This window comes from Paracoccidioides lutzii (assembly GCF_000150705.2).
Source record: "Paracoccidioides lutzii Pb01 unplaced genomic scaffold supercont2.2, whole genome shotgun sequence".
Classification (NCBI taxonomy): Eukaryota; Fungi; Ascomycota; class Eurotiomycetes; order Onygenales; family Ajellomycetaceae; genus Paracoccidioides; species Paracoccidioides lutzii.
The window spans coordinates 1,472,448-1,499,340 of record NW_015440948.1 but is presented as its reverse complement, the minus strand read 5'-3'; the positions used below and the strand labels follow the sequence as shown (position 1 = coordinate 1,499,340).

The following is a 26,893-nucleotide window of genomic DNA, read 5'->3' as shown; positions in this document are numbered from 1 at the left end:
TGCATGAGAGAGGGCAAAATCATTGGCTACCGCCTTCTAACATTCGCAGCCCTCTCGACTCTTAAATTCCCCATCCCGCGCCTCTTCCGTGAGCCATAACAGCCGAGAGAGGACTTGGGCGAACAGATAATAGTTAAAGCTGAGAGCCAGCCTTTTCCTCAAAAACTAAAAATAGTTAATTAAACCCCACCTCCGAGACGCCAAGCACTGTTAGGTTAGGCGCTGTTCCTGAGAGGCTTCCTCCAATACTATAACCCCGATGTGACGCCCATCTCCTCTTCTCTCCTGCTTTTCCTTGACTTAACACAAAAAATGCTCTTGTCGCGCAGATCTCCCCACTCATGCCCTGTCCATCAGTGACTCGACATTATACGCGCGCCGTCTTCAGAAATGGTTTCTCGGGATGAATATACGGTTGGATGGATTTGCGCTCTTCCCTTAGAGATGGCGGCGGCGAAGGCCATGCTTGATCACTTCACCCCGACTTACCAGCTGATCCGAACGACACCAACGCTTATGTTTTAGGAAGTCTTAATGGCCATAACCTCGTAGTCGCGTGCCTGCCCTTCGGCGTGTATGGAACCACTTCGGCTGCTACCGTCGCTATTCAGATGCTCGCAAGCTTCAAGTCTGTCCGGTTCAGCTTGATGGTTGGCATCGGGGGAGGAGTGCCGAGCACCAAGGAAGATATTCGTTTTGGAGATATTGTTGTGAGCAGGCCGACGGCGGCCCGGCCGGGCATCATTCAGTACGATTTTGGAAAGAAATGCGCAGAAGACCAGTTTACCAGTACGGGGGTGTTGAATAAACCGTCAACCCTACTCCTCACGGCCGCAGGCAAGGTCGAGACGAATAATATTCTCGGCGAAAGTCAAATACCCCGTTACATCTCCAAGATTGTGCAAAAGGACACCCTCATTTTTGCCCATCCAGGCCCGGAACAAGACGTCCTCTTTGAGTCGGACTATGACCACATCACCGAGTCCGGAGATAGCGCGTGCAATCATTGCGACCCCAATAGAGTGCGACACCGGCCTCCGCGAGGGACCCAGAACCCTAAAGTCCATTATGGCCTGGTTGCATCCGGCAACCAGGTGATGCGGCATGGCTCGACACGGGACAAGTTGGCGCGCAAGTATGGGATCCTCTGTTTCGAGATGGAGGCGGCCGGCTTGATGGACATCGCCCAATGCCTGGTTATCCGGGGAATCTGTGATTATGCAGATTCGCACAAGAATAAGCGCTGGCAAGGCTACGCCGCCGCTGCCGCCGCTGCCTATGCGAAGGAGATCCTGTCGTTGATCCCCACAGTCCCAAAGCCAGTTCATTTGGCATCCATCACAGATTCGGTGGTCGCTCCCGTTCTCGATGCTTTGCTCTTGACCAGACCCGAGGTTGATCGAAGTTCTCTCATCGCATTGAAAGGACGGAGGGTTGGCGGCACCTGCGAATGGCTCATACGGCATCCTAGTTTTCAAGAGTGGCTGGAAGGTGCCGATCCACCTCTCCTCTGGATCTCAGGGGGCTCTGGAAAAGGGAAAACTATGTTGGCCATTTACATCACCGAGGAGTTCCAGCCAGTGGTGGACTCTGCCCAAGGAGTTCTCCTATATTACTTCTGCAGTAACCGCGACAAGAACCGGAACACAGCAGTGACCATCATGAGAGGCGTGATACACCAATGGCTCAGCTTCCATCCCCACCTGGCGCAACATATTCAGAACTACTTCGATGGGTCTGAAACGACCAAATATACGATTTCTAGCTTTATCTGCCTGTGGAAGCTTTTCCTGATCCTGCTTCGTCAGAGCAGCTCTTGCCAGGTGATGTGTGTGCTGGACGGCCTGGATGAGTGTGAAGACGAGACCCTGAAGCAGCTCCTTGACGTCCTGGGAGAATATTTCTTGGAATCTGAAGAGAAACCAAGGGTATGTCTGAAGATCATCCTTCTTTCCCGCCCCCAACCAGGACTTTTAGAGAGCAAACTCCGTCGATTCCGTCGGATCAAACTCGAAGACTCGGATATGGAAGTTCGGAAAGATGTTGAAAAATACATCTCGGCCAAAGTTGCTGAACTGGCATCCGAGCAAATCCTTTCAGAGGATAGGCTCCTGCAGGTTCGGCAGGCCTTGATGGCCAGCGCCGAGGGAACCTTCTTATGGGTCGGGTTTGTTGCGGATGAGCTCAAGGGGAGGAGTTGGCTCAAAATCAATGACATTCTTCGTGGTGTGCCCAATGGCCTTGGTGGAATCTATCGGCGGTTGCTTCGACAAGTCGAAGACAAAGAAAAACTGGTACCCATTCTCCAATGGGTTGATCTCGCCGCCCGACCCATGACATTGGACGAACTGGCAGTGGCGGTGGAGATCAAGGGGTCTGATGCCCTGACACCAGCCGAAATCCTAAAGGATCAGCTTTCATCTTGTGGGATGTTGATAAAAATCGATGGAGATGTGGTCAATCTTGTCCATGAGTCGGCTAGGGAGTTCTTTTCAGAGTGAGCAGGCCAATATAGAAGAGATTAACATTTTCCACATGAACCACACCGCCCATCGGACACTCATGCGGACCTGCCTGGCACTCATCGAAGGGAGTTACAAATCTCCCGGCAGTATCAGCAGCGCGTCCCTCCATAATACCCTCTTAACGTATGCCAGCTTATACTGGCCAGAGCATTTCCGACACGCGTTCGACACGGTCGAGGCTCAGACTGAGTTTTCACGTCAGTTTTTCCAAGCCGAGTCTCCAATCCGGGAGGATTGGTGGCAATTCTATTGGGATCGGGAGCAATATGGAGGAGCTCCTCCCTCGTTCACGCTGTTGCATTTGGCTGCGTACTTTGGCAATCTGGCCTGGACCAAGATGTTACTCGAGCATTATGCCTCCAATTGCATTCCCTTCCGCCGTCATACCTCACGAAAGGATAGTTATGGCCGGACTCCCCTTTTCTGGGCCGCCACCAGGGGCCACCGAGACGTGGTGGAGTTGTTGCTCGATCACGGTGCCAATATCAATGCTAAGGATCGGGACAAATTGACCGCACTTCATATAGCAGTCACTGGAGAGCACAAGGAGGTCGTGTCCCTGCTGCTGGATTGGTCCGCCCGGATTGAGGATAAAGCCAGCTACGGCGACACGCCCTTGATTCGAGCCATCCAGGCCAATTCTAAAGATATTGTTAAGCTGCTGCTCGAACATGGAGCCCGGGTGGATGGGTTACCCACTCCCCCGGGAGTCACCTCCCTAAGAGGACCTATGGATCCACTGGAAGAGCGCTCGAAACAGCTTCTGGATCTGCAAGACCAGCTTTTTGCTGCGCGATACGAGAATCAATCGAGATTAGTTGACATCACACTCAGGATTCTAACCTTCTCCCTCCAGTTCCGACCTGTCTTCAAATTGGTTGCGTTGTACGTGAAACACTGGTCGATTGGCCGCTGGGAGGTGTTGCAGGACCTAGTCAAGAATAATGAGACGGCCAGATTGCGAAGCTGGGCGCAGTCATTCATCGGGTTTGGCAACCAGCTGATTGACGATGGGAACCCCAGAAAGCTGGAGGCCATGACGGGGCTCTCAGTCCAGGTGTTTAAAGTGGTCTCCACTGCAGATCTGGAAGCCCTATTGGTAATTGGTGTCCTGGTGGGCTCTAGCATCATGCTGGCAGCGGCTAAACACCGATGGAGAGAAGGGGTGGACATTTCAGCCAGGACATTCGCGCAGTTCGCCTCTCTCGCCTATCGCAGAGGCGCCGGGGAGTCATTGGACTATGGAGTTCGTGAGTTCCTGATCGATTTTGATGCCTCCATTCGAAGTGGTAGGAGGGCAGACACGGTGAACCGGGTGGTAGTCCTTTTCCGCACGCACATTGCATCTTTTCCAGTAGGGATCCACGACCTATCGAGTATTTTTCAACGGTCATCACGGAATATTTTGAACGCTATATCGGTGGCAGCTATGAGGAACAGCTGTTCAATGATGCCAGCGAAGCATGTGCCAATGAGCTGGGTGCCATCAGCGAATGTCAGGATGCTCGCAGATTGCTTCTCATCCTCTCTGCTATCCTGCATATTGCTCAGCACTCAAGAGGGAAAGGACAGGACCGGTTCCTCAACATGCCTCCCGCAGCATGTCTAATACTCTGTCAGAACAACCCCAGCGCCCACCGATGGTTGATCGGCAAGGGAATCCCAGAAACAATGAGTGTCTTGATATCCCGGCAACAACAGGGAGCGGCTCAAAAACGGGCCTTTAAAGCTCTTGTAGAATGCCTGATTATTGGAAAACAGTATGGGCTATCGCCGTCTATGTCGGCGTTGGAAACAGTGAAACGAAATCTTGGCCCAATTGACGGCGTGGATGGAATGCTAGATCAAATTCTTAGTACATGATTTCACGTTCATGCTTTCCTTGTTTTGCACAGCTCTTTATTTGTATAGTTACATAATGATATCCTTAATGTTATTTCTTTTCATTATTCTGATAGGCTGAAGTTCCCACAGCGCTCTGATCGTGAATTAACACAGTGAGCACTTGCTGAAGAGATAACGAGATAATGCTTCCAAGGTTGACAGGCGCAGGATAGCGGGTGATGTGAAGCATGTACATACAGTATGAAGTACACGGACGTGCCCTTCCAAGGTTTCGCCTGTCCTGGAGTTCAACCTCGTTTTGTCATCATTTAGTGGGCTAGGGTCGAAGGTACCTATGTGAATACGTATGACTCCATGATAGTCAAATGATCGACTTGCGGCGCGCAACAAATTATCGTTAATCCTATGGCTAGCAGCATGCTAGGCAGATCAGAATTGTATCCGGAATTATAAAACGGCAAAATATTCATGGTCCCATTGAGGCGTCGCCGTCAACATCCACTCCTTCATCGCCAAAATCCACGGTATTTTGAGCATTATATTCCGGAACCAACGGTTCGTCTTCGAGCGACTCATCCCTTGTCTCTGCCTGCTCCTCCAGCTTTGAAGGAGATCGATCTTCTTCCCAGACTCGTACCGTCCGGTCCAAACCGCAGCTTACCATTAGCCTATTTTCCCCGGAGCAGTGCGTGTCGACATCCAAAACAACGTCAGAGTGGCCCTCCAACTTCTGCAACACCTTCTTACTAACCACATCCCAACAAAGAATTGCCCCATCTTCACTCCCGCTCGCTGCAAAAGCTGAAACTTCGCCCCCAGGTGCACCATATACCCCGAAGGCACCCGAAAGACTGTATTTTTTGTTTTTATGTCCCTGATAGGTCTTGATACATCGGCCTTCGACATAATCCCATAACCGAACGCAGTCGTCGTGTGTCCATGCTAGCACATACTTGCCATTTGGTGAAAATTTCACTGCTGAGACAGGGGGATTGTCTTCATGCACAAGTGTCCGCAGACATTGTCCAGTGGCAGTGTCCCATATACGAATAAGGCCATCACTGGCACATGAAACAACGAGAGTGCCATCGCGAACAACATCAACACCGGCAACGGGGTCCGAGTGAGCAGGGAGTGAGCGCATCACTCGTGCGGATCGGACGTCCCATAAATACACAGCTTCATCATACGAGCCACTGACGAGCATATTTCCTTTCGGGGAGAAGGCAATGGAGTATATGTAGTTGTGGTGGCCGAGGAATGGGTTAGGGTGGGGTTTCCCCTGTGCATTGCGGTATGATAGTATTAACAGTGGTGGGCCCTTGTTGAGAGTATGTAATTTGGAAGGAAACTTACCGTTGGGACATGCCACAGTCTAATGGACTTGTCATCAGATCCTGAGGCTATTAGAGCTCCATCCGGGTTCCATGATATTGTAGAAATACCGGCCAAATGCCCTTCGAATGTGTGAATAAGCCGTCCGGTGGTTGTATCCCATATTTTTATTGTAGCATCTGAAGCTGTTCCAAAGCGTTAGACACGAGGGTATAACGATCGAAGGAAAGTGAAACCAAACTAATTCTTACAGCAACTAGCAATCATAGACCCATCTGGAGAGAACTTAACGGCCGACACCCCCAGTTGATGCCCTTGTAGAATAAACTTTTCTTTATAGTATAATCGTTCAGGTTTGGGTGGAGGCTCCTGCGAAAGTGGAGTTGGCGTTTGTGATGACGGCCGTTCATCTACGCATTCCCGAGTTTCACGCTCAAACATAGCTACCTCTGATTCATCTTCACGAAGGCTTTCTTGTTGAGTGTTTTCTCGTGACGATGGCATGCTATTTATCCCGGACCTTCTCCGTTGCCAGTATGAACTGGCATCTTCCGCCAGCTCATCTGGACTGCCTGACTGACTGCAGCTGCCACTGAGACTGACAGAATCCCCTTGTTGATGTTCTAAGGGAGATCTGTAAACGTCGGGAGTGTGCCCGACCCAGTTTTCTCTTCTACGTTCGACATCGGAATTACCCGCGAGTTCGTCGGACGAGGCGGTGTCTGATCGCGGCGTGTAGCTGTTGTCTAAACGTCGTTTCTTCGAGGAGGGTTGGCTCTCATCTGCCATGGCGAAAATAGGCCTCGAATAACCCGTCAATCCTCCACAGATGGCCCAGCGGGTGCGGGCTACAACGAGAGTTGAATAAATTTCGAAAAAAATGTCCCTTTTAATACTGAGTAGAGTGACGATGCCAAAAGACTATTCAAAATATACGCCATTCTGCCACCAATCACCGCTCCCAGTGTAGAAGGCGGTGTGAACTGCCAATTGAGCGTCATAATTCCAACTCTGGTGACGACTAACTGACTTGAATGCTTTTTGCATTATTAGAAGTCGGGGTGAAGACGCGACGGTGCAGTAGATTAAAGAGAACAATTCGGTTTGTTTGTTTGCAAACGCTAAGCTCTGTGTTTACCTCCCGTCTATCTTCTTTTTTCACTTCCCCCCTAGATTTCACTCTTTAGGCGGCATCATTCCCGCGATGCTCTCCCAGAACAGCGACGAGCTTCCCGAGAAAATCAGTATCCTCACCCTTAACTGCTGGGGTCTCAAATTTCTTTCAAAATACCGCCATGAGCGCCTTCTGGAAATAGGGAAGCGAATCGCTGGTTCCAATAATCCTCCGCACATCGTTGGCCTACAAGAATGCTGGACTCAAGAGGACTACAACAACATCCGGAGGGAGACTCAAGAAATCCTCCCCTATGGGAAGTTCTATTATAGCGGGATATTTGGTGGAGGACTCGCTATCCTCTCCAAATGGCCTATCGAAGAAAGCACAATGTTCGCCTACCCGTTGAATGGACGCCCAACAGCCTTCTTTCGTGGGGATTGGTTTGTCGGAAAAGGGGTTGCATGCGCCAGGATCCGTATTGGGCCCGCATCTACTGACATTGCGGATGTTTTCTGTACGCATCTTCATGCCCCGTATGAAAGGGAACCTCATGACTCGTATATATGTCACCGCACTGCTCAAGCGTGGGAAATCGTGAAAATGATGCGGGCGGCTGCTGAAAAGGGCCATCTGGTTATTGGTTTGGGAGATTTCAATATGCTACCGCAATCTCTTGCACATCGGCTTATTACTTCCCATGCACCCGTAAAGGATGTGTGGAGCCATCTCCACCCAGACTCATCTATTGGAGCAGCGATTGACGCCGCTGAAATGGCACGGAAAAAGCCAATACCGTCAGCCGATTTCAACGTACTCGAAAACGGCGCCACATGCGATGGCATCTTCAATACCTGGCGCTGGAATAAAACACAGCAGAATAGACTCAAACGTGAAGGAAATATAGTCGTCGATGGCGAACTCGCTGACCCTCTTGCAAAACGTCTAGACTACATATTTGTCGGGGACGGTGCATTCGGCCATTTTTCCTCCCCCAAGAAATGGACCATTTCTTCCGCAAGGGTAGGCATGATGGAACGACATCCAACCCTCCATTGCTCATTGAGCGACCACTTCTCCGTCGAAGCTACGATAGTACTAGATACATCAAAGGACTCCGACGCTGAAGACGAACAGAACTCGTTCCTCCCCATTCAGAAGCATATCGAATCCATCCGTTCCCTACGTTCCATATCCCCCATGGGTTCAACCACCCTTGTAACAGCTGCGAATGCCACCTCTCCTACGAATACTGAAATAGCAAGCCAACAACAGCAAATTACACTGGCGGAAGATATGTACGACCAAGTTTTACAAATGATTTCCACCTACGTCGCACGAGAGCGCTTCCAACGACGTGCCCGTCTCGGTCACTTCGTTGTCTCTCTCGTCGTGTCCATCGCCTGCTTTGTCGGTGTGTGGTGGTCTACTCGAGCATTTGTCTCGTTCATTCTCTGCCTTGTCAGCTCGCTTAGCCTCGTAGCGGGCACCATTGACGGGCTGATCGGAGGTTTGTTCGTGAGCAGTGAGTTGCGATCGCTAAAAGAGTTTGAGTGGGAGATCCGCAATGCAAGGAGGACCGTGTTGGGCTTAGGATTGGACATTGAAGAGGAGCATAGGTCACCGAGATCTGCGTCGCGGGGTTGGTATCGTTGAGTGCTCGATGGGATTTTGCATTCATTTCCTGTTGTCTTTTTAATTCTTTTTAGGCTTTACTTGTCTTAATATCTCACGATTTCTCATTTATTTGTCATTCCTTTTATTCACGTTTTTCTTTTTGACGTGTTGATATTTTCGTTTCGTGATGTACACATCGATTTCTGTGGAGCAGGCGTTAAAAAGGTAAGGATGCTTTCCATCGATGCTGGCGAACGGCAAAGGGGACGTTATTTTACGATGAAGTCTGCAGGACAAATCAAGTTTCTGCCCAGTTCTCGTCGGGTCAAGACAGTCAGGCGTGTGAATAGTTAGTTCCATGCATATATATTTGTATGTACATACATGTACGTTAGATGTCCATCTTTCATAATTTTAGCAATGGCAGATACAATTTTCTGGCCTAGTTAACATTGTTATATGTATTCCCTGGAACACCTGTCCTCTGTGTTAATGGACGTATGGGTGGAAGTGACAGCATTGGATAAATGCAAACGGCAAACAACAATTTTTGAATTGCCCGCTGCAATGATCCCAAATGACACCATATGCGAGCTACTCTGCACACTCCTTCTTCCTCTCCTCAAAAATCTCCAGTGCAACTTCCGCAGCTCGCACCCCGCTAAGCATCATAGCCGAAAAAATCGGCCCCATCCGATGCCACCCGTCAATTTCACTCAGTTCCATACCCCCAATTATCAATCCCTTTACCACCTCCCGGGTATTTTTCACGATCGCCTCTTCAGCCGAATTCATATCAAGCCCACGCATGCCACCGAGTTTCTCAATCGCAGACATGGATACTAGACGCTTAGCGCAGAAGGCACCGAACGGTCCATCGTGGCCGGTAGTACTAATGACCACCGGCGCGTTGATGGTGTTGGGGTCCATGCATGAATGGTCGTCATGATGGAGAGTCACAAGTGTCCAGTTGGTCACAACGCCAGCAATGCGGAGTCCCTCCGGGTCACCGGACAGTGGTGCTGGGCGGGTGACTAGGTCCTCAACGCAGGTGGCATTGAACAGCTTGATGTTCGGGAATGAGAGGACTTTGGAGAGCAAGGTTGAAGTGAAGAGCGCGGCGTGCTCGATCACTACCAGGTTCGGGTTGGAGGGCTCTTGCTCATACGGAATTCCCAGGTCATCGAGGAAGCGATCCGCCGGTTTGCGGAGGACCATGGCAGAGAACAGCTGGCCGCCGAGCCATGCACCACCACCTAGTGGTTGGTTAGTGGAGTGATGTACGTGGAGACTGGGCTTTTTTTTTTTTTTTTTTTTTGGGGGGGGGGGGGGGGTAGCGGCAATGAGTTACAAACCAGGGGAGACGGAAGCCTCGATAATGGCGATTTTCAAGTCAGGGCGAGCCTTGCCCAAGACATATGCGGTGCTAAGGCCGCAGGATCCTGCACCAACGATGACGATGTCACTTTCAGCGTAAGTATCCAAGTCCTTGAAGTAGCGGCGCGTCATCGCGCGAGAGACTTGGCTCTCGCGGATAGGGCCGAACTTGAATTCGTCCCATTTCCCGGCAAATTCATCTAGGATAGTGCCGGTAGCTGTAGGGTCTCTATTGATCGCGAGTCCCTTGTTAATTTTGGCGATAGCAGCGGCGGAATGCGCCACTACATCGGATGTTGCAGCTGGAGGAGACATATTTTTAAGGTAGTAACTATATATCAGGTTAGGAGTTTGGTTCTTGGGGGGGGGAGGGACAGGAGTGGAGAAGAGGGATTGCATGATCCTTTCGCTGGTATTATCCAGATCAAGTTCCAACCGTATAATTTCAGAACAATCTCCCAGAGCCATTCCCGCAGAAGCCCGCATCTCTCCCCACCCGCAGGTGGGTGAGAAGAGTTGGATGCGGTTGTCGGCGGAGATTGGGTAGGAGATTGAACACCGGTTCATGCGACAATGAGACACTGTTTGGGGATACCTTGATCATTATTGGACATTGTTTCCAGCTTCAGGGAAGTCATGACTTCCATCTTATTTGAGAGATGTACCGGATGGTATCGGTCTGCGCGGAACTGATAACTGACGAGGGTTAGCAGCAGAACACAAGTTGGGGTAATGATGAATTGAGAATCAGACCAGAAAAAGGATAATCGCGATTCAGCTTCGTGGCAATTGGATTGCGAATTGTAGCGACGCACGCTGCTGTCCAGAGAGTAACAATGATTGGAAACCCTTTAGAATGGTTGTGGGATTGTGAGGGGGTTTTGCGGGGTTCGGGCACTTTATATAGGTTTTGCTCACAGAGCAACAACGGCCGTTAACTAGTTAGTTTGACAACTTGCCACATTATTATATAATCAGGCGTCAACAGGGGTTGGTCTCTTTGCAACTCCAGGATTTAACTTCACCGAATGCTCCAGGTTCTTGATTTTGGTTATTATTATTCTGCAATTGGAGATATGTAATGGCAGTCAGCGATTATGACATCTACCCGATCTTTCAGATCAGGGATTAAATTTAGGAAAAGGGGGGGGGGGGGGGGGGAAAGAGAAAAGAAGCGGAAAAAAAAGAAAGAAAAAGAGAAGATAGTTTTAATACAAATGTGGTGATAGTTAATAATAACTATGAAAAGAATGTATGTTATTTGCATGTTGCTTGTCTCTTCCCCCACCTAACTTAAGTTTTATGAGAGGTTGAACCACATTTACATACTGGGAGCCTGAATCACCCTATTCCTGATAAAAGGAAAGGAGTAAAGAGGAGAAGGTTTCATGTAAGTGACGGTTTCATAAGTGCCCGGTTTCATATAAGGCCTCTGCTCTGGAATAGCTTCATTGTTAAAGGCTGATATCTAACAAATATTATTCTTGATAGATATGGGACTTTTATTTCTTAGTTTTTATTTTTTGACAATAAGTTCGACTTTAGAGCCATGAAGTTTATTTCACTCTTTTCCTAATTCAGTAGAGAAAAGTATAATCTATTGATTCAAAGTTTTATTTGGAGATCTACTCTTATTTTTGTGGGTCTAACCTCGAGTCCACCGGGAGGTTTGCTGTCTCCGCGGTTCGGCAACACAACAATGGAGCGTTCACTTGTACCCAACCGCGGATCTTAGGTACCTAAACTACTATGGACCTGAGGGCTCAGAGTCATTGTGAATCTCGGGACAAGTTGGCGATTGAAGCTGAACATGGCCTGAACATGGCCATATCAACCACTGCATGAATTGCAATGAGGGAGGGTGTCCCTGGTCACTTTGCATCAAGGAACTTGCTCCTCTGTTTTCCGTTATGCTTCTATAATTGTCGTCCTTCATCTACAATTCCTGCGTGGAAAGTATCTACCTGCTTGTTCAGAATACTGATTCAAGGCTGCCAAATTTCCATCTTGCTTCCGATGATTGTGAAGATACCTTTCTCCGTTCTTGAAATACTCGATAGCGTGCTGTATTTCAAATCCATTGATCACCCGTCTGTTGTGCTCTGTAGCTAATTGGTGACGGGATAAAATCAGAGGTTTAAACCCAACCTACGATTATACATACACTCATCTTCAAGATGTTTATGCTGTAGATCAGAGTTCAGGGTTCTGTTCAGGATTTGTTCCTCTAGAGTGAATTTATTTCAAAGCTACATTGTAAGTATAATCAACTAGTAAAATATTCACTTTTATCACCATGGGCCACTCTATAAATACCCTTGAAATCCCTGTTGCTCAGAACTTCTCTTCTAAACATCTAGTTACAACTTCACCCTTTTTGAACTGCTTTCCGTTCTCGAGCCCGTTTCTTCGTCTCTCCTTTTCGTTTCCTTTCTACCAAATCATATACCATCATCCACAGGCCATCTTTGTTGACATTTACGTTGAGGCTTTGCAGGCTTTTCACTATGGCTAGCCAACAACCTTCTACTCTTCCCATTGTTCGGGATACTCCTCCAGGAGCTGGTGAGATTGCTGCTAGTCCGTCAATTGATAGCTCTACCCCTCACCAGCTAACCGCCACTGGCGCCGGAGCGGATGGCGTCCTCGCAGAGAACAAAACTGCCATCGCTTCTGACCCATCTCTGCGAGCCACTGCGCCAAACCCGGAATGGGAAGACTATGAAACTATCATAGCCAAGAACCCAGAATTAATGGCTCCGGTTGTGACAAATCAAGAAAAGCTGTACTACAAGTCCAAGGTTGTATGGGAGTGTGGCCACGAGGGTCCCGAAATCATAACGAGTATCGAGAAAGAATCTGGTGACAGTGGTGAGCTTTCCACTTTTATCAATGAATATCGGGGTTTGTGCTCGAAATGCCTTGATCCTACCAGCAATCCAGCGCCGAGAAACGAGGTCGTAGTCGATGGAAAAGTGTTTTACATGTCGTCCAAGGATAGATGGGAGTGTGGTCATGACGGCAAAGAGGCTCGAACCGAGTTCGAGGGGTGGTGTCCTTTTGATATCCGTCTGGTCAAGCCTTCTACCCTCATCAATGAAATGAAAGGTATCTGTCCCACATGCATGGAAAAATGGCACAAGCTCGAACCCACGGACGGTGATGATGTAGCCGAGCTAAGCGTTCCCTCCTGTGTCCCAGGGGGCAATTGTAGCACTCTTCCTAAGTATGACGGAGCCCTGGGAAGCGAAGGCCAAATTGGCGAGAATGATGTGGCCGAAGATTATCTGCCTACCCAGCTCGGCCTTTTGGATTTAGACGATGGTCCAACCAAGGGCAAAGGGGTGGCACATGCCGCGACAACTGACAAATCTCTGCAGACTGACTTTGCTGCCACTGGATTGACTCCTGCCGCACAGAAATTCCAAATGGAAGCCATGAATACTGAAAACGAAGTAAATGCATGGGAGACCCATGCTGATGCTGATGCTGATGCTGATGCTGATGGCGGTGAGAATCGCCGATATCTCGACAATAGGAGCTACGAAGATGACGGACACGAGAAGGATGATGCCGATAAAGAGGGCTATTATGGTAGGGGCGGCCGTTATTGCCGTTACAACAGTGATGGGGAGAGTTTTGGGGCAGCGCCAAAGGTTGAAATTGAAATCGACCCGAATGCCGACATGACTGTTGAGGTGGAGATCAATTCTCATGGTTAATATACAAAGGGTCCAATTAAATACGCATGTCCAGAGGCAGACACGAGTGACCACTCCGGGCGGTGTTATACAAGGGTAAATCTCGATGCTGGATCTGTGAAGAAAAAGCTCTGATTAGTAGTTAACCTATGGTTCCGGCTTGATATCTTGTGCCTTAATGAAGAATCATTTCTCTTCATAAGTTGTTTTTCATTCCCTTTCGGCGGTTCCCGGTTTTCTTTTATCGGACTATCCACTCTTAGACATGGACTTGTCGATGTCTGTTCAGTTTCGTTGCCTTTCTCAATTTGAATGTTTTTAGTTATCAATGAGGGTGTTAATTTCTTTTCTTCCTTGCTCCCGTTTGCTTGGGAAGTTTTTTTTCTTTCATTCTTGTGTTTTGTCCTCTGCTGATAAATTCAGATACTTCTCTGTTTAACTAACTAGTGACACCGAATCCCCATTTTCAGCTACATATTATCGACGCACCCTTTTATTGTTTCAACGTTTTTACAGCGGACTTATATTCTCCGGGTCCCCTCTCGAGTAAAAAAGAAAATTGCAAAAGGAAATAAAAATACTGTTTAATTCAATCCAAAACCAAAGGAATATCTATCTTGTAAGTCTCGAGAAATCTATAAAATGGAAATGCGTACCAACAGCGCCCCAGCAAACAGGAAAAAATTAGTCTTGGTCCCAAGATACATTACGTCCACTACATATCGCAGTGGAGCACACTTTTACAATTCTTCTACAATCTTAACACCAATCTTAATACCCCAGGATTTACGCCCTTCCTCTTCCACAAGCCAATGCTTCTTTTTCCCAATCTTCTCAATTCGCTTAACACACTCCTTCAGAAACTCCATATCCGTAAACGAACCCTCAATATCCCCATTACAACCATCACCGCCATTATTCCTCTTTGGAATCTTGACGGTCAATTCTAACCCAGGAAGTTTACCCTTCTTCCCTAAACCGGTCTTCACACAACGCACTTCAAAGTCGATCCGTGGATGCCGTCCGGGGATTGTGCCAGCGGGATATATATTTCCAACAAATGCAGCCAGGCGTCCGACATACCGGCACCACCAGGCTTCCTGAATAGAAACGATGCGGCGCAGACGGTGAAGGAAGGATTTGTGTTGTTCTGAGAGATCACCGGCGCAACTGTCATATAGGACGAGGGCGAGAGCAGCACGATTGACATGAGATAAACCGTGCGTAGCGCAGAGGATTCCCGTTGATGTGGAATGTAACGCTGCGGCGGAGCGGGATTCTTTGGTCGAAGAGGAGTGGGCGTACATCATATTTGCAATGGCGGAGAGGAACTCGGCATTGAAGAGTGGGGGAAGGGTGAATTTTTCAGTTGTTGAGCTTGATGAGGGGTCAGGCAGAGCGCGGGAGAAAAGGTTGCTAATTATCGGTGCCGATTCTTTACTATAAGGTAGCGTCGCAACGACGAGTGGATTCTGAAGACGGATTGCAAGGGGCAGTTTGTCGAATAGGAATCCTTCGCGTACGCCTCCTTGACAGAATCGGACGTCTTTGATCTTCGGGAGAGCGTGGGAGAGGGCGTTAATGAGGAATGCGACGGCGGGGGCTTGTGCTCTTCGTCTGTCAGAGACATGGAATATGTGTGCTATTTCTTCAGCAGCTGCAAGCGCCTCAATTGCATCGGTGTTCTGGAATGACGGGAAGGGCACCTTAAAGCCGTTGATTATTGAGATCGGGTACGGGTGTATTTCTGACTGGCTCATGAGAAGATAGCCCCAACCCCTGAATCCACCTCCGCTAAGATAGAGGTCCAAACCGCCGTTTCTCTTTGCATGGTCCTTTATTTCCTGCGGGATCTTGAGAGCCTCGTATGCTTGTCGGAAACTGGTCGTTATCTCCTCAGCCAGCTTTTTCACTGCCTCATCTCCCTCTCTTTTGGCCTCTTCCAGCTTCTTAGTCAGCGCTGCTGCACCATATGGAAAGCTGAAACAGTTTTTCGATTGCCCTCTGGGGGACATCCAGGTGATCTGAACGCTACCCCCTCCCAGATCCATCACTATGCCCTCCACAATACCAAGGCTGCTTGCGATGCCTAAAGCTCCGATCCTACCCTCTTCTTCTCGCGAAAGCATCTGGATCTTCCAGCCTGTCGCTTTAGTCACTGCATTCCTAAACTCCTCGGAGTTTGGTGCAGTTCGAGTGGCCTCCGTGGCCAGAACATAAATGTTTGAGCTAGGGACTCCAAAATCGATGCATGTTTGCTTAAATCGTAACAAAGATAATATAACATCACTCTGAACCTTCTCTGGGATGGGGAGTTTCTCTGTGCTGCCTTTCTCGTGTTGCGCATCATATAAAGAGATGCCCGCTCGATCCTGGAAGAGCGTTGGGATTATCCTCGCAGTTGGCGGAGAAAGATCAGATATTGAGAACCGGATACCATTACTAAAACCACTAATTAGCTTTTTGACGGATAAAATGTTTTGTTACGCGGCCATGTGTTTTGTTTGTACATAAACAAGCGAAGTTGACATACCTTCCCATATCCACGACCCCATGGAGGTTGCAGTTCACGCCTTGCTTTATGACCTGCATATCTGCTGCTAATCCTGCCGCGTAAGTTAGGTTTCACGTAAGTCATCCACTCTCTATCAGGGGTCAATTTCGGTTGTGTTTATGAAGAACTGTCAGTACAGAACGAACTTCGCAACAATTTTTTTTTTGTCAGTCTGTCATCAGCCTCCTGTATCCATGGATGCCAGGGTTCTGGGCGACTGGAAATTGTGCACAGGGCAGTGTGTCAAGTGTGGGGTTTCCCTTGACATAATTCACAGATAACTCGCAACAGCGGACCTGCAGGATGATGACGAATATCACGTACGTATCTTCGTTAACTAATTGGTGATCCTCCCGTCCGGTCCGGGGAGTGGAGCGAGCTTACGCTATACACGGGTTAGCTATATCACGTGCAGCAGGCGGAGTCCAACAGCGGCTAGACACCGAGAATAACTACGAAAAGCTGCGGACCCCAAAGACCCGCAAAGGGGTAGCCAACCGGAATTTAGCTTCCGGCCCATCATGCCTCTTGAGGTAATTACAAGTTCGAAGGAAGGGGAGGGTGTTTCCAAGCAAGGATTGGCACCGAATTCTGCTTGATTGGTTGGGCTCTTGTTGTGACGAGGAGCGAAAGAAGAGAGAAAGCAGAGGAGCGTTCCCCCACGAGTTAATAGTTAGTTATGTGGTTCTGGCGAAGCCAGAGGCCGGCATAACATTTCGCCGTTCCATCCAGCTCGACGAAGATCCCCAAGAGCTCATTTGTATGGACCCCCGTGTAGATTCTCCCGTTTTGAGCAGTTTGATCTTTGGTAGCTAGTGTAATGTTTAAAACGGAGAATTTTAATATCATTGGACTTTCAAAATCCCAGGGCTGAAACCTAATCGCAACAGTTATCTTGTGCTTCTGTTGAGTATTGTTTGCATTGTCAGAATCCTCCTTGAAGGGGGTAACTCGCTTTGGGCCTGTCGCCCACATATGATTTGCCATTATTTGCGGCCTTACCAAGAGACGCCTGATAACTAACAAATCTTAATGAGATAGAGACATGTGATTGCTTTTTTCTTCAGTCACGCAGGTGGCGGACCTTTCCCCCTGACGTCGCAAAACTTTTTCTCTTTCATTGCCTCTCTGCTCCTTTTCATACTCGCAAAATCACAACGCAACTAAAGAATTATTACGAAACCTAGATTTTCCATCTCACCGAAGAAGGTGTTACACACTCTGCATTTACTTTGCGCTTCGCTTCAGACTCTTTTTCACATTGTAGCGAGGTGTTCACAAGCCAGAAGTCCTCAAAACCTTTTCTAACCATGGCGGTAAGTAGATAATTTGGTGCATTCTGTTTCCGACTCTGGCTAAATATATATTGTTTTCACAGAGAGGTGACAATGCGCTCGCGGGGCGAGAAGAAATAGACATCCCAAGCCACTTTTTCCAACCGACCGATACCTATAGGAAAATATATTTCAAGGGATACTATCTCTCTATCTCCAACCCGAAAACTGGGGACAATCCGGTCCACCACGATGCAACGCTACTAGGTCAGGAAGTTATAAAGGAGTATCAACCATTTGACGTTCCGCCCGGGTATTGCGTATACATCAGAGTAGCTAGCGTATACTTCGAGGTCCAGAACGACATTGCAACTTTCATTCCGTAGATGCTGTGGAGGGAGATGGTATACATCCTCACCAGCACATGAGATCGAGAGGGAGATATGCTGAGTGTCATCTTTTGGGAACAGCGTAGCTAAAACACTCTGTCTTCTCTAGACTTGGGCGTCTTTCCTGTATCCAAAGTTTGCTATTCTGGACTGCTGTTTTTAAGGGCTCGGGTAGCCCTGTGATGCTACTCGCTGGTGTTTGTGTATATGTACCCCTCTCAGGTGTCTGTCAGTAAGCGTTGATGTGTATGTGTTCACGAAGTTGTCCCGCCGCTAAATGGTCTAACACGTTCAGAGTGCGTGCTGTACCCATTACGATCGCATGTTTGATATGATGAATAAGCTGATGCAATAACCCCATATCTCACAGGCTTGGAGATTGATCTACATCAAGGTAAATGTTGCTGACAGGAAAGGGTGGTTGTCACAGACTTATTCCGGACTTACATGGACTGTAGTCGACACCTATTGTGCATCATTAGCATTAGGTAGCATCGGATGGAAATGTCACTGCCCACATTGTTGTGATGTCATCATATCATTATCACCAAGTGAATCCGTGTGTGTGTGTGTGTGTGTGTGTGTGTGTGTGTGTGTGTGGCGACAGGACCCAACCCGTTCAATATCTGATGTGAAAACAGGAAAGTTGTTTCTAAAGTTTGAAATTTCTGCTCCCTGTTTGATGCTTCTGGAGATGCTGGACTTTCGACCCCTTGCCCTCTTTTTCTGGAAGGGTTGGGGGCTCCTCTCTGGTCGGCGAGCATAGAATCCGACAAGCTTGAAACAAATTCTCGAAACACATATCCCATGTGTTCAAAGGCTCCCCTTTTGTTAAGAGATTGCAGTGTTTGAAGTGTTTCAGGTGACAGCAGAAGTATCCGCTGAGTGTAAGTATCATCAATTATGAAATCGAACGTGCCGTCTGGCATTGCCCCAGATGTCTTCCAACTCAACGGCGGAAGAACCATTGCCCACATAAGAATAACATGAGGATGCTGGGAACGGAGCACCTCACATCTTGTCCAATCGTGTTTCTTTCTTGATTTTGCTTGTTCAGAATCCAAATCCGAGTCCTTCCGAGTCCTTGGGACCATTGTAGATAAGCGCAAGGTTTCCCCTGAGATTCGCCAAGATAGATGAGGTTGATTGATAATTTTTTTGCATCTCGAGTTTGATTTGCGATGGCAATGTCTTAACCCCTGATGGGTTAGCTCTGCAATCGCTGCATTGACAGCTGCCTGGGTTGAATCTATTCTTCTGCTCAGTTTCCGAAACTCATCCTGCTGGTCCCTTGTTGGTCGAATCTTCCTCCCTGTAAGTAAGCTTTAACCATCGATTCCGTCCCGGGCTGCTAACGCCTCGAAATGTGATAAAATTAGACCGGCAGACATGGAAAACCATAGATCAACAAGTACAAAGATTAGATAGAGTTCTATATGGGATATGTGTTCTATATATATCTCTGTTTGTCTGTCACTTGAGTGATTTTACTGACAGAGTGGCAAGCTTGATTAATTGCAGAGTTTGCACGCTACGAGAACGACTATATTTGGTGGAAAACAAGTCACGTGATGGAAGTGTCCGACATTGCATGCTCATCCGCACTAGAGTAGAGCAAACCTGGGCCACACAAACTGATGATCAAGGAATTATTTCAATGTCTAGGATAAGAACGATGTGATGATATTAGTTGGTGTGACCCAACATTTAGAAGACTGGTCGCGTCGGTTTGCTAAGGAAATGAATTTTAGGAGAGGCCAACCAAATTTTTCATGTCAAACCAGCAGTCATAGAGAGCTATTTTCTGGATGAAGCTCATGAGGATGAAATGAAATGAACAACCAAATCCATTGTCCAATGAAGCACTGAATGCAAAGACATCGGGCACCGGGACCGAAGTTCAACGCACCCAATCTCGAAATTGAATTGGAAATGATGCATGGTAGGAACCGGAAAGTGGAGGTTCACGGTAATAGACTCAATCCGCTGATGCTTTCAAGTTGAGCACCAAAGGTTGGAAGGAGTTTGAGATTCAAAGCAGATAATACTGGAGAAAAAAAAGTTGCCGCCATTGTCATTTAGAGCAGGTTTAGGCTGCGAAGTTGTCTTGTCCTCTTCCATGGTGGCCAGCAATAACTAGATTATGGGATCTGGCAATTGAAAGAAAAATGAAGATAACAGAAAAAAAGTGGGCCGAAGAATCTCAAAGGTACAACACACATTTTGATGGCACCTGGTATTCTTTTATTTTTCAATTTTTAATTGAATTGGCCTAGAGCCTGTAATCGTCTGTTGTAGCCTGTAGAACAAGGAAGATCCCGGGTATTTAACTATTATATGAGGGTGTATTATTGGACTATTGGCTGAACGCATCGTCGCCAATGGCAAATGAACTATTGACTTCGAATATTATTCTATCTAAACTCATCATCGCACATCCGCATCATTTAGCTAACATTCCCTCACCCCAACATTCTTTAATCAAGATCAAATTTATAAGTAGCGGTTGTTTCCGCAAACGGATCTACGGTCGAGTCCTCATGCCATGTATATTCAAGGGTTGCCGCCGTCTTAACCGCCAAATCTCTTCCGTAGATAGCCTGCACGAACGCCAGCATCGCATCAATCCCTGCACTGATTCCCGATGACGTCCAAATATTACCATCCACAACCCATCGCGCTTTACGCACCCACTTCACTGTCGGATTCTTCTTTGCCACAAAGTTGAACATGACTTTGTTTGTTGTAGCATTCTTGCCATCCAGGACACCCGACTGCGCAGCCAGATACCCTCCAGTGCAAACAGTAAGTAAATAGCGAACGTGGGAATATGTATCCGCAATGAATTTAATAGTGGCTGCACTTGTCTCTTTGCACCGCGTGCCAAATCCACCGGGGACAAGGAGCACTTCGATATTCTCTGGCGGAGCGTCATACGTGTGGGTTGGGACGATAAACTGATATGAAGTGGAATTCTGGGGGTTTGTGTTTGGAATTGGAGACTTCGTACTGACTGGGTCCAGTGTCGGACCGATTATGGATAGCTTTATATGTTTGTCCAGAGATATGACGTTTAGGATGTCGAGCGGACCGAAAGCATCCAGGGCTTGGAAGCCTGGGAAGAGAAGAATAGCATAGTGAACGGGAGCTGAATTGATGGATGTGTTAGTCGCATCTCCGTTGAGACTGACAACGGGCACGCGAGCGGCACGAGCATAGCCGTAGCAATTTGTAGCAAAAGAAATGTTCAGCTCAATTGGAATTTCGCTTTCTTCATACCTGGCTCATCCACTGTCATGGCGATGATGACTACCCAAAAAATCGATATTAATATAAAATCCAGCACTTTCAAAACAAGAGTGAAACCCAAGTTAACGTTCCTGCCAACTACCTGTCGAAACTCAAACAATGAGAATAACTGAACTAAAAAGTATTCCTCTTATTTTGAGGGTAGAAACGGCTAATAACGAAAAGTTGTCAGTCTAGAAAGAGAGCCAGCAATTGAAAAGTAGTGGGAAACTTTGATAAACTCACGGAGAAATAAATTGGGCAAGCGATGCTGCCTCTTAACTTTCAGCTAAAGTTAGTAAATTCGAAGTTACACGTTGTTCTAGTGATATTCGAAACTGCAGGTTATTGACGAAGAATTCCACCAGAAGCGGGGTCATATATATATAGCTCAGCCGGTTTCCAAACAGAACCCAGCAACAGACTACTCGAGATAGTTTCATGAGCCCGTCATCTTTTTGGACACAGCTCGTAGTATACATTGTCTAAGCGCCCTTTGATCGAACTGTGGGTCAAAAAATGTGCCAGATATCAGATATCACCATCCTGCCCTCCGCACTGCGCTGCATCTGACATGGGACTTTCACACTCTTGGCTTAACTACCAGAAGCGTTTCATAAGCTGCATAAACGCGATGAATCCGTTTTGTGCTCTTCACGTTCTATGTGGAGAATTCCGCTTGCGTAATTTCATTCCGCCTGTTGCAGATCACAAAGGGACAACGGAATGCGTTTGAGGAGGGAAATCGTCCCTCGGACACTTGAAAAATCCAGGCTTCCTAGGGCGTCGGAGTTTATCAAGGTTCTCTGCCGTTACGCAGCGTACACCCATTGAAGTGACAATCGTAAGTCATTTTCGGTTACCTGAAGGGGCACTTCTGATACTTGTCTTTGTGTCCCAGGTCTGGGACAAGCTGCGATCAGTTCTCCGTTCAAGGATCTGTTGTTTATACCTGGGAGGTGGGGTTTAACGCAAACCGTTTGAAGGGCACGCACAGTCAATTGTTACTTGGGAGGATCTGACACAATCGATGTGAGTTATGCGCTGGCCAAACACGGAAGCACGATACTAACAAGCCTTCCAAGGATAGTTAGTTGATTAACTACAGAGATTCGGAAATCCCGTGTGGATATATGACATCTTTTTATCGCTCTCAAGGTTGAAATTTGGGTCGGATGTAAAACTTTGCTTTGCTGTTTCTGTATTTATATAACCATTGTCATAGCTTCGTTCAATTTTTGGTTGATAATCAATCACATACATTTGGACGATTATGCAACGCTTCCAATAATTCACAAGAAAGCAATCAGAGAGAGCACTTAACCCTTCTTCCAACTTTTCCTTTGAAAATTATTTTCAAAACGAGTATTGCCCCATTTTGAAAGAGAGATGCATCTCAACAAATTTTGAGTCTCTGCCCTTGCACAAAATAGAGTAAATAAATTGTTATTATTATTAATAAAAAGGGGTGAAAGAAAAGAGAAAACTTCTTAGCCAACTAAACTTGTCCACGGATTGGCGGGAAAGTTTAAAAATTCAATATCAGGGTAACTGTACTAAGTCAATGTCGCTCACTGCTGGTAAATGTCTGCATTGTATACTGAAGAAAGATGTCATGGGACGAAATTACCGGACAATTGCTTTCTCAATATGGTGAATTTTGATTCGGATCGAGACGTAGATCGACCTTCAAACTGTAGCTTGCGTAGAGCGGTATTTTCGTCATGTTGGTGAGGAGCAGGGAGAAACATGTTCTCTGGTAGCAATTCTTGTGTCTTTTGAGGCCAAAGGACATATTGGGTAGAATGGGGAGATGGTGGTTGGTGTCGCGTTTGAATGTTCCTACTTTCTCTTTCTCCCTTTCCACAATCGCCAAACGTATTTTTTCTGAACTCTGGTGATGAAGGATTGACATAAAACACCGCATAAACAAGGCCTTGACGCTCGGTTTAACAGCATCGACCATGACCCACTTATCGTAAGAGTCGTGAGGGGATAAATTGCGATGTATTCAACCCAAGTAGAAAAGCGTGCGAGACAGGGGTTGATCCCTCAACAAAATTCTGTTCAAAATTAACAGCTGAGCGAACCCTCGTTCATCAAGTAAATTCAACAGGAGGCAAACCCCGTTCTTTAACAGCATCGCTAATATTATCGCGAAGGCTCTGAAGCGCCTTAATCCACACCTCTCTTGTCTCTGTATGATCAATTGTCTTGCATATATCTAATTTTTCTGAGTTTCCGCCGTGGTCAGTCTTGGGCGCTTTAGTGGTGGGATTGTCTATTAACCATGCTAACCAGCCAACTACAGCAACTGCTTTAGCTATGTCCTTCTCCTCCAGCACCACACGTTTCAAATACTTTGAGAGCGCAGTTACATCTTCTTCGTATGGAGGTTCGGTCTCAAAAGCTCCGTACCATTCATCTAATGCAATGCGTAGATCAGGTAGTGTTGACAACTTCTTTGATGTAAATGTAGGCTTTTCCGGACGTGGAGGGAGAGTAAGCCTTTTCTGTTCTGGGATCCGTGGAGTCGGTTTGTGAAATAGAGACCTACGCGTCGGTGGAGGTAGGTTAAGTCCCGCTCGCTTTTGGAGACGGGAGCGTTTGTGCTCCTCGAGAACTTCCCGCCGTATATCTTCAGGCAATGCGGCAAGGAAATCAGCAGAAATTCCGCCAAGTTCAGCCTGAGGGAAACTGGGCGCATATATAGATTCCTGGACAGAAGCTAGTGCGGTTGGGGGGTGTGATTTAATGAAACTCGACTGTAGGAGTGTCGTATTCCCAGAAAGTTTGTTAGATGGTCGCCCACGCGCTCGTCCTGTTCTGGTCTTTGTTGGGGTGGGAACCCTCTTGCTGGCTCTTGAAGCTGCAGTCCGATTATGCCTTGGCATGCCAAACTGTGGAGACTCCGGCTGAGGACTCAGTGGTCGCTTGTAATAACCCAATACTTCCGCTCGGACATCCTCAGGTAATTCAGTAAGCATTTCGGGATCAAGCTGCGACTGAGGTGGCAACTGTGCCGCAGCCCGGGAGGGTGATTCTGGGCGAGGAGACTGATTATGTTTCTGTCTAGGAGCCAATTTCGATCGAATATCCATCGGAAGCTCTGCTACCACCTTAGGGTCCACCTGTGTTGGCAGCATAAATTGCGTCCCTGTCAGGTTCAATGGTTTTTGAGAAGAATCAGTTAAAAACGGATAGCTTTTAAACGATGCTGGTAAATATTTGCTGGACGGATCTCCTTTCCGAGGAGTACTGATCTCATCGGGATCTATTGGAGTCTCCATTTTTGGGGAAGGGCTAGATGGTTTGAAACTGAGCTGCCTCTGACTGCTTTCAACCCTCCTAACGTTACTTTGTTTAACGGGTTCCAGCTTTGTCATTTGAACCCCTAAACCCCGCAGGTCACCGGGAGAGAATTTGAAACCCCGTAAAATTGAGATGGCCTCCCGCCCAATAATATCGCTGGCATTAGTGGCCACCCCTAAAGCGACGCTTTTGTTGAATGTATCGCATTTGCCATGTCCAAGATGTTTCGCAGGTTCTAGTGGTGCATCAGCAGATCTTTTCATGATCCGCATTGTCAACTGTTTTCCCTTAACTAGATTTTCAACGAGTCTTCGATGGAGTTCATCGCATAAACTTTGAACGAATTCTTCAGCCTGGGTTTGGCTGACAAATCTAATACCCCAGCTAATCTCAGCCGATACTGACTTTCGAGGAACTTGTATTCCCACTTCCGTATTATCTATACCTCTGGCATAGTTCCATAGTTTTGCACCGGTTTTGGGTCCTAGGCTGGATGTCAACTTTTCTTTGCTAAGTTCACGGATATCTTTGACGAAAACGACACCAAGCTCTTCCAGTTTCCCTCCCAAACTATGAGCAACACCTGGGAGATCTTTCACAGTAAGCTCGCCAATGAAATCTTGGACTGCATCAGGTTTCAGTTGAAATTGGCCAGCTGGTTTTGCTTTTCTTAGGGCAACTCTGGCCTGTAGCACGTTGCCACCAATGCCGACAGATATATTGCAGCCAGTTTGCTCTTTAACGGAATCCCGCAATTTCTGCGCTATTTCATCGGCTTTTGCCTGTTCCCGATATATTGAGCCCTCAGAAATACCAATACCGTCCGAACCGCCAGCATCAAGGCAGATGTTTGTGATATCCACAAGAGCTTCGTCGATGCTAACGCTTTGGACAATTCCATCGATTGAAAGTAAAACATCATAAAAGTTTCTGCTAGCCTCTTCATATGCAGCAAAGTCGTAAGGAAGTACTTTCAAGTGTGGGCACATCTGCAGGGCACCTTTCATCCACATCCCATTTTTAATACCAAAAGAACGGGCGGGATAATTACAACTTGCAATTTCAGACCCTGGACCAGTGCCATGTGCGATGGCGACGGGCTGGTCAGCGAGCTCGGGATGTTTTCGTATAGACACTGCAGCAAAAAAGCTGTCAAAATCGACATGCATAACGTATCTTCGTACTCCAGGCACATGTCTAGCAGGTTTTCGTGTTAAATCTTTGTCTTGGGCGGCACTCTGGATCTGGGCTTTGAGTTCAGCTTTCCATGTAGAGAGATGGTGAAGACGTGATTCGCAGTAGAATTGCTGTATGAATTTGGAATTAACCACACTTGAGTTTTGATAATGAGGATCAGAAAGCAACTTGGCATTGTACATCTCAGAGGTCATTGAAGATTTTGTATCAACGTGATTCTGGAGATCATAAACAGGCCCTTGACGCTTGGTTTCTTCCGAGATTAGCGACTTGCGTTGCGATGGTGTGTTTCCTAGTTCTCCATGGGGATCGGACCCAGCGATTGCCTCGTCAGGAATACTGTCGCTCCGTGTTGGGGACATATCATTTCCAAGGTCACTTTCGACTGCCAAGTTTGGATCGTGGGAGGAAGGGGAAATTGCAGCGGTATCTTCTGTCCCTGATGGAGATATGGCGACAGTAGTTTCCATCTTCTCAGTGATGTCAGCAGACCCAGATTTTATCTGTGAAGTATACCAACTCGTCTCTGTATGATCCCGGTAGCTGCGAAATTGAATGTTAGCCTGACTTTGTACTTGGCCATCGCCTCCAAATGTGAGTACTTTCTGCGACTGCCCCTCATCCACAACCCTAAATTTATCCCACGGTAAAAGGCGTCCAGCTTTCACACTTTCAACCACCCATCCAGGCTTCACGATGCGGTATTTTCTGAATTCCTCTCGTTTCTTTGGTGTCAAGGCGCTTGATAATATATGGGTGGCGGAGGTTTTCCCATCCAAATATTGAAGAAATCCTCCTCCATGACTCACAATCAAACGGTGAAGATCGTTTAGAGATGGCTGTGTGTAACCATTAACGTGTGCTACTACTCCACGGAATATAGGCGGGTTATTGGGCGATGATGCGCGGATTTCGGAATCACGGTTCTGTAACTTCAACTTCTTGCGTCGGAAATAGTCGCCAAAGCCACCGAAGCTTGAGCCCTCATACTCTTCCCCATCTTCATTATCAAACACATCTGCAACGATATATATTAACAGGGGGAACGAATGGGATCTGGAAATTCTGTAGACACCTACGGTTCTCGATTCTCTTGCGCACAGCGTTAGAGCCTGATTCTAGCCTTGAGCCCATGATGGGGACCTATGAAGGTATAGAGACAGACATATCTAGCACCAGTAGTCCAGACAGAGCAACCGATTAAGGAATGAGGACAAACCTTTGGATATATCTACTTGCGGAGTTCCAAACCTCCGAAGTTGTGACGCGCATCAACCAGGTTGACACGGAGGGGCGAAACCACATGATTTAACAAACAATCGCAATAAACGATACTTCTAAGTTATTAAGCGCCGTCAATTAACT

General features: G+C 47.3%; 11 protein-coding genes across 11 annotated transcripts; 5 read left to right on the top strand and 6 right to left on the bottom strand.

Moving 5' to 3' along the window:
* Positions 1–3: 3 nt before the first annotated feature.
* On the top strand, positions 4–2,501 carry PAAG_11212 (hypothetical protein; the record flags this gene model as incomplete). Its single annotated transcript, XM_015846902.1, has 2 exons — positions 4–88; positions 493–2,501. 2 exons carry the CDS (start codon positions 4–6, stop codon positions 2,499–2,501), a joined length of 2,094 nt encoding a protein of 697 aa, XP_015703509.1.
* A 34-nt stretch (positions 2,502–2,535) lies between these two features.
* Positions 2,536–4,388, top strand: PAAG_11211 (hypothetical protein; the record flags this gene model as incomplete). Its single annotated transcript, XM_002797223.2, has 2 exons — positions 2,536–3,879; positions 3,903–4,388. 2 exons carry the CDS (start codon positions 2,536–2,538, stop codon positions 4,386–4,388), a joined length of 1,830 nt encoding a protein of 609 aa, XP_002797269.2.
* Positions 4,389–4,836: 448 nt separating this feature from the next.
* PAAG_01127 (WD repeat domain 5B) lies at positions 4,837–6,494 on the bottom strand (the record flags this gene model as incomplete). Its single annotated transcript, XM_002797222.1, has 3 exons — positions 4,837–5,652; positions 5,727–5,890; positions 5,957–6,494. The coding sequence occupies 3 exons, from the start codon at positions 6,492–6,494 to the stop codon at positions 4,837–4,839; spliced, it is 1,518 nt and encodes a 505-aa protein (XP_002797268.1).
* A 415-nt stretch (positions 6,495–6,909) lies between these two features.
* PAAG_01126 (inositol phosphosphingolipids phospholipase C) lies at positions 6,910–8,475 on the top strand (the record flags this gene model as incomplete). The annotated part of the gene is made up of 1 exon (XM_002797221.1): positions 6,910–8,475. One exon carries the CDS (start codon positions 6,910–6,912, stop codon positions 8,473–8,475), a length of 1,566 nt encoding a protein of 521 aa, XP_002797267.1.
* Positions 8,476–9,030: 555 nt separating this feature from the next.
* On the bottom strand, positions 9,031–10,281 carry PAAG_01125 (thiazole biosynthesis enzyme; the record flags this gene model as incomplete). Its single annotated transcript, XM_002797220.2, has 2 exons — positions 9,031–9,692; positions 9,792–10,281. 2 exons carry the CDS (start codon positions 10,279–10,281, stop codon positions 9,031–9,033), a joined length of 1,152 nt encoding a protein of 383 aa, XP_002797266.2.
* A 2,039-nt stretch (positions 10,282–12,320) lies between these two features.
* Positions 12,321–13,535, top strand: PAAG_01124 (hypothetical protein; the record flags this gene model as incomplete). Its single annotated transcript, XM_002797219.1, has 1 exon — positions 12,321–13,535. One exon carries the CDS (start codon positions 12,321–12,323, stop codon positions 13,533–13,535), a length of 1,215 nt encoding a protein of 404 aa, XP_002797265.1.
* Positions 13,536–14,254: 719 nt separating this feature from the next.
* Positions 14,255–16,152, bottom strand: PAAG_01123 (retrograde regulation protein; the record flags this gene model as incomplete). Its single annotated transcript, XM_015844246.1, has 2 exons — positions 14,255–15,973; positions 16,048–16,152. The coding sequence occupies 2 exons, from the start codon at positions 16,150–16,152 to the stop codon at positions 14,255–14,257; spliced, it is 1,824 nt and encodes a 607-aa protein (XP_015701027.1).
* Positions 16,153–16,734: 582 nt separating this feature from the next.
* Positions 16,735–17,055, bottom strand: PAAG_01122 (hypothetical protein; the record flags this gene model as incomplete). Its single annotated transcript, XM_002797217.1, has 1 exon — positions 16,735–17,055. The coding sequence occupies one exon, from the start codon at positions 17,053–17,055 to the stop codon at positions 16,735–16,737; it is 321 nt and encodes a 106-aa protein (XP_002797263.1).
* Positions 17,056–17,378: 323 nt separating this feature from the next.
* On the top strand, positions 17,379–17,728 carry PAAG_01121 (hypothetical protein; the record flags this gene model as incomplete). Its single annotated transcript, XM_002797216.2, has 2 exons — positions 17,379–17,384; positions 17,447–17,728. The coding sequence occupies 2 exons, from the start codon at positions 17,379–17,381 to the stop codon at positions 17,726–17,728; spliced, it is 288 nt and encodes a 95-aa protein (XP_002797262.2).
* Positions 17,729–20,208: 2,480 nt separating this feature from the next.
* Positions 20,209–21,029, bottom strand: PAAG_01119 (DJ-1/PfpI family protein; the record flags this gene model as incomplete). Its single annotated transcript, XM_002797214.1, has 2 exons — positions 20,209–20,879; positions 21,011–21,029. The coding sequence occupies 2 exons, from the start codon at positions 21,027–21,029 to the stop codon at positions 20,209–20,211; spliced, it is 690 nt and encodes a 229-aa protein (XP_002797260.1).
* Positions 21,030–23,118: 2,089 nt separating this feature from the next.
* PAAG_01118 (DNA polymerase IV) lies at positions 23,119–26,662 on the bottom strand (the record flags this gene model as incomplete). Its single annotated transcript, XM_002797213.1, has 2 exons — positions 23,119–26,546; positions 26,608–26,662. The coding sequence occupies 2 exons, from the start codon at positions 26,660–26,662 to the stop codon at positions 23,119–23,121; spliced, it is 3,483 nt and encodes a 1,160-aa protein (XP_002797259.1).
* Positions 26,663–26,893: the final 231 nt, after the last annotated feature.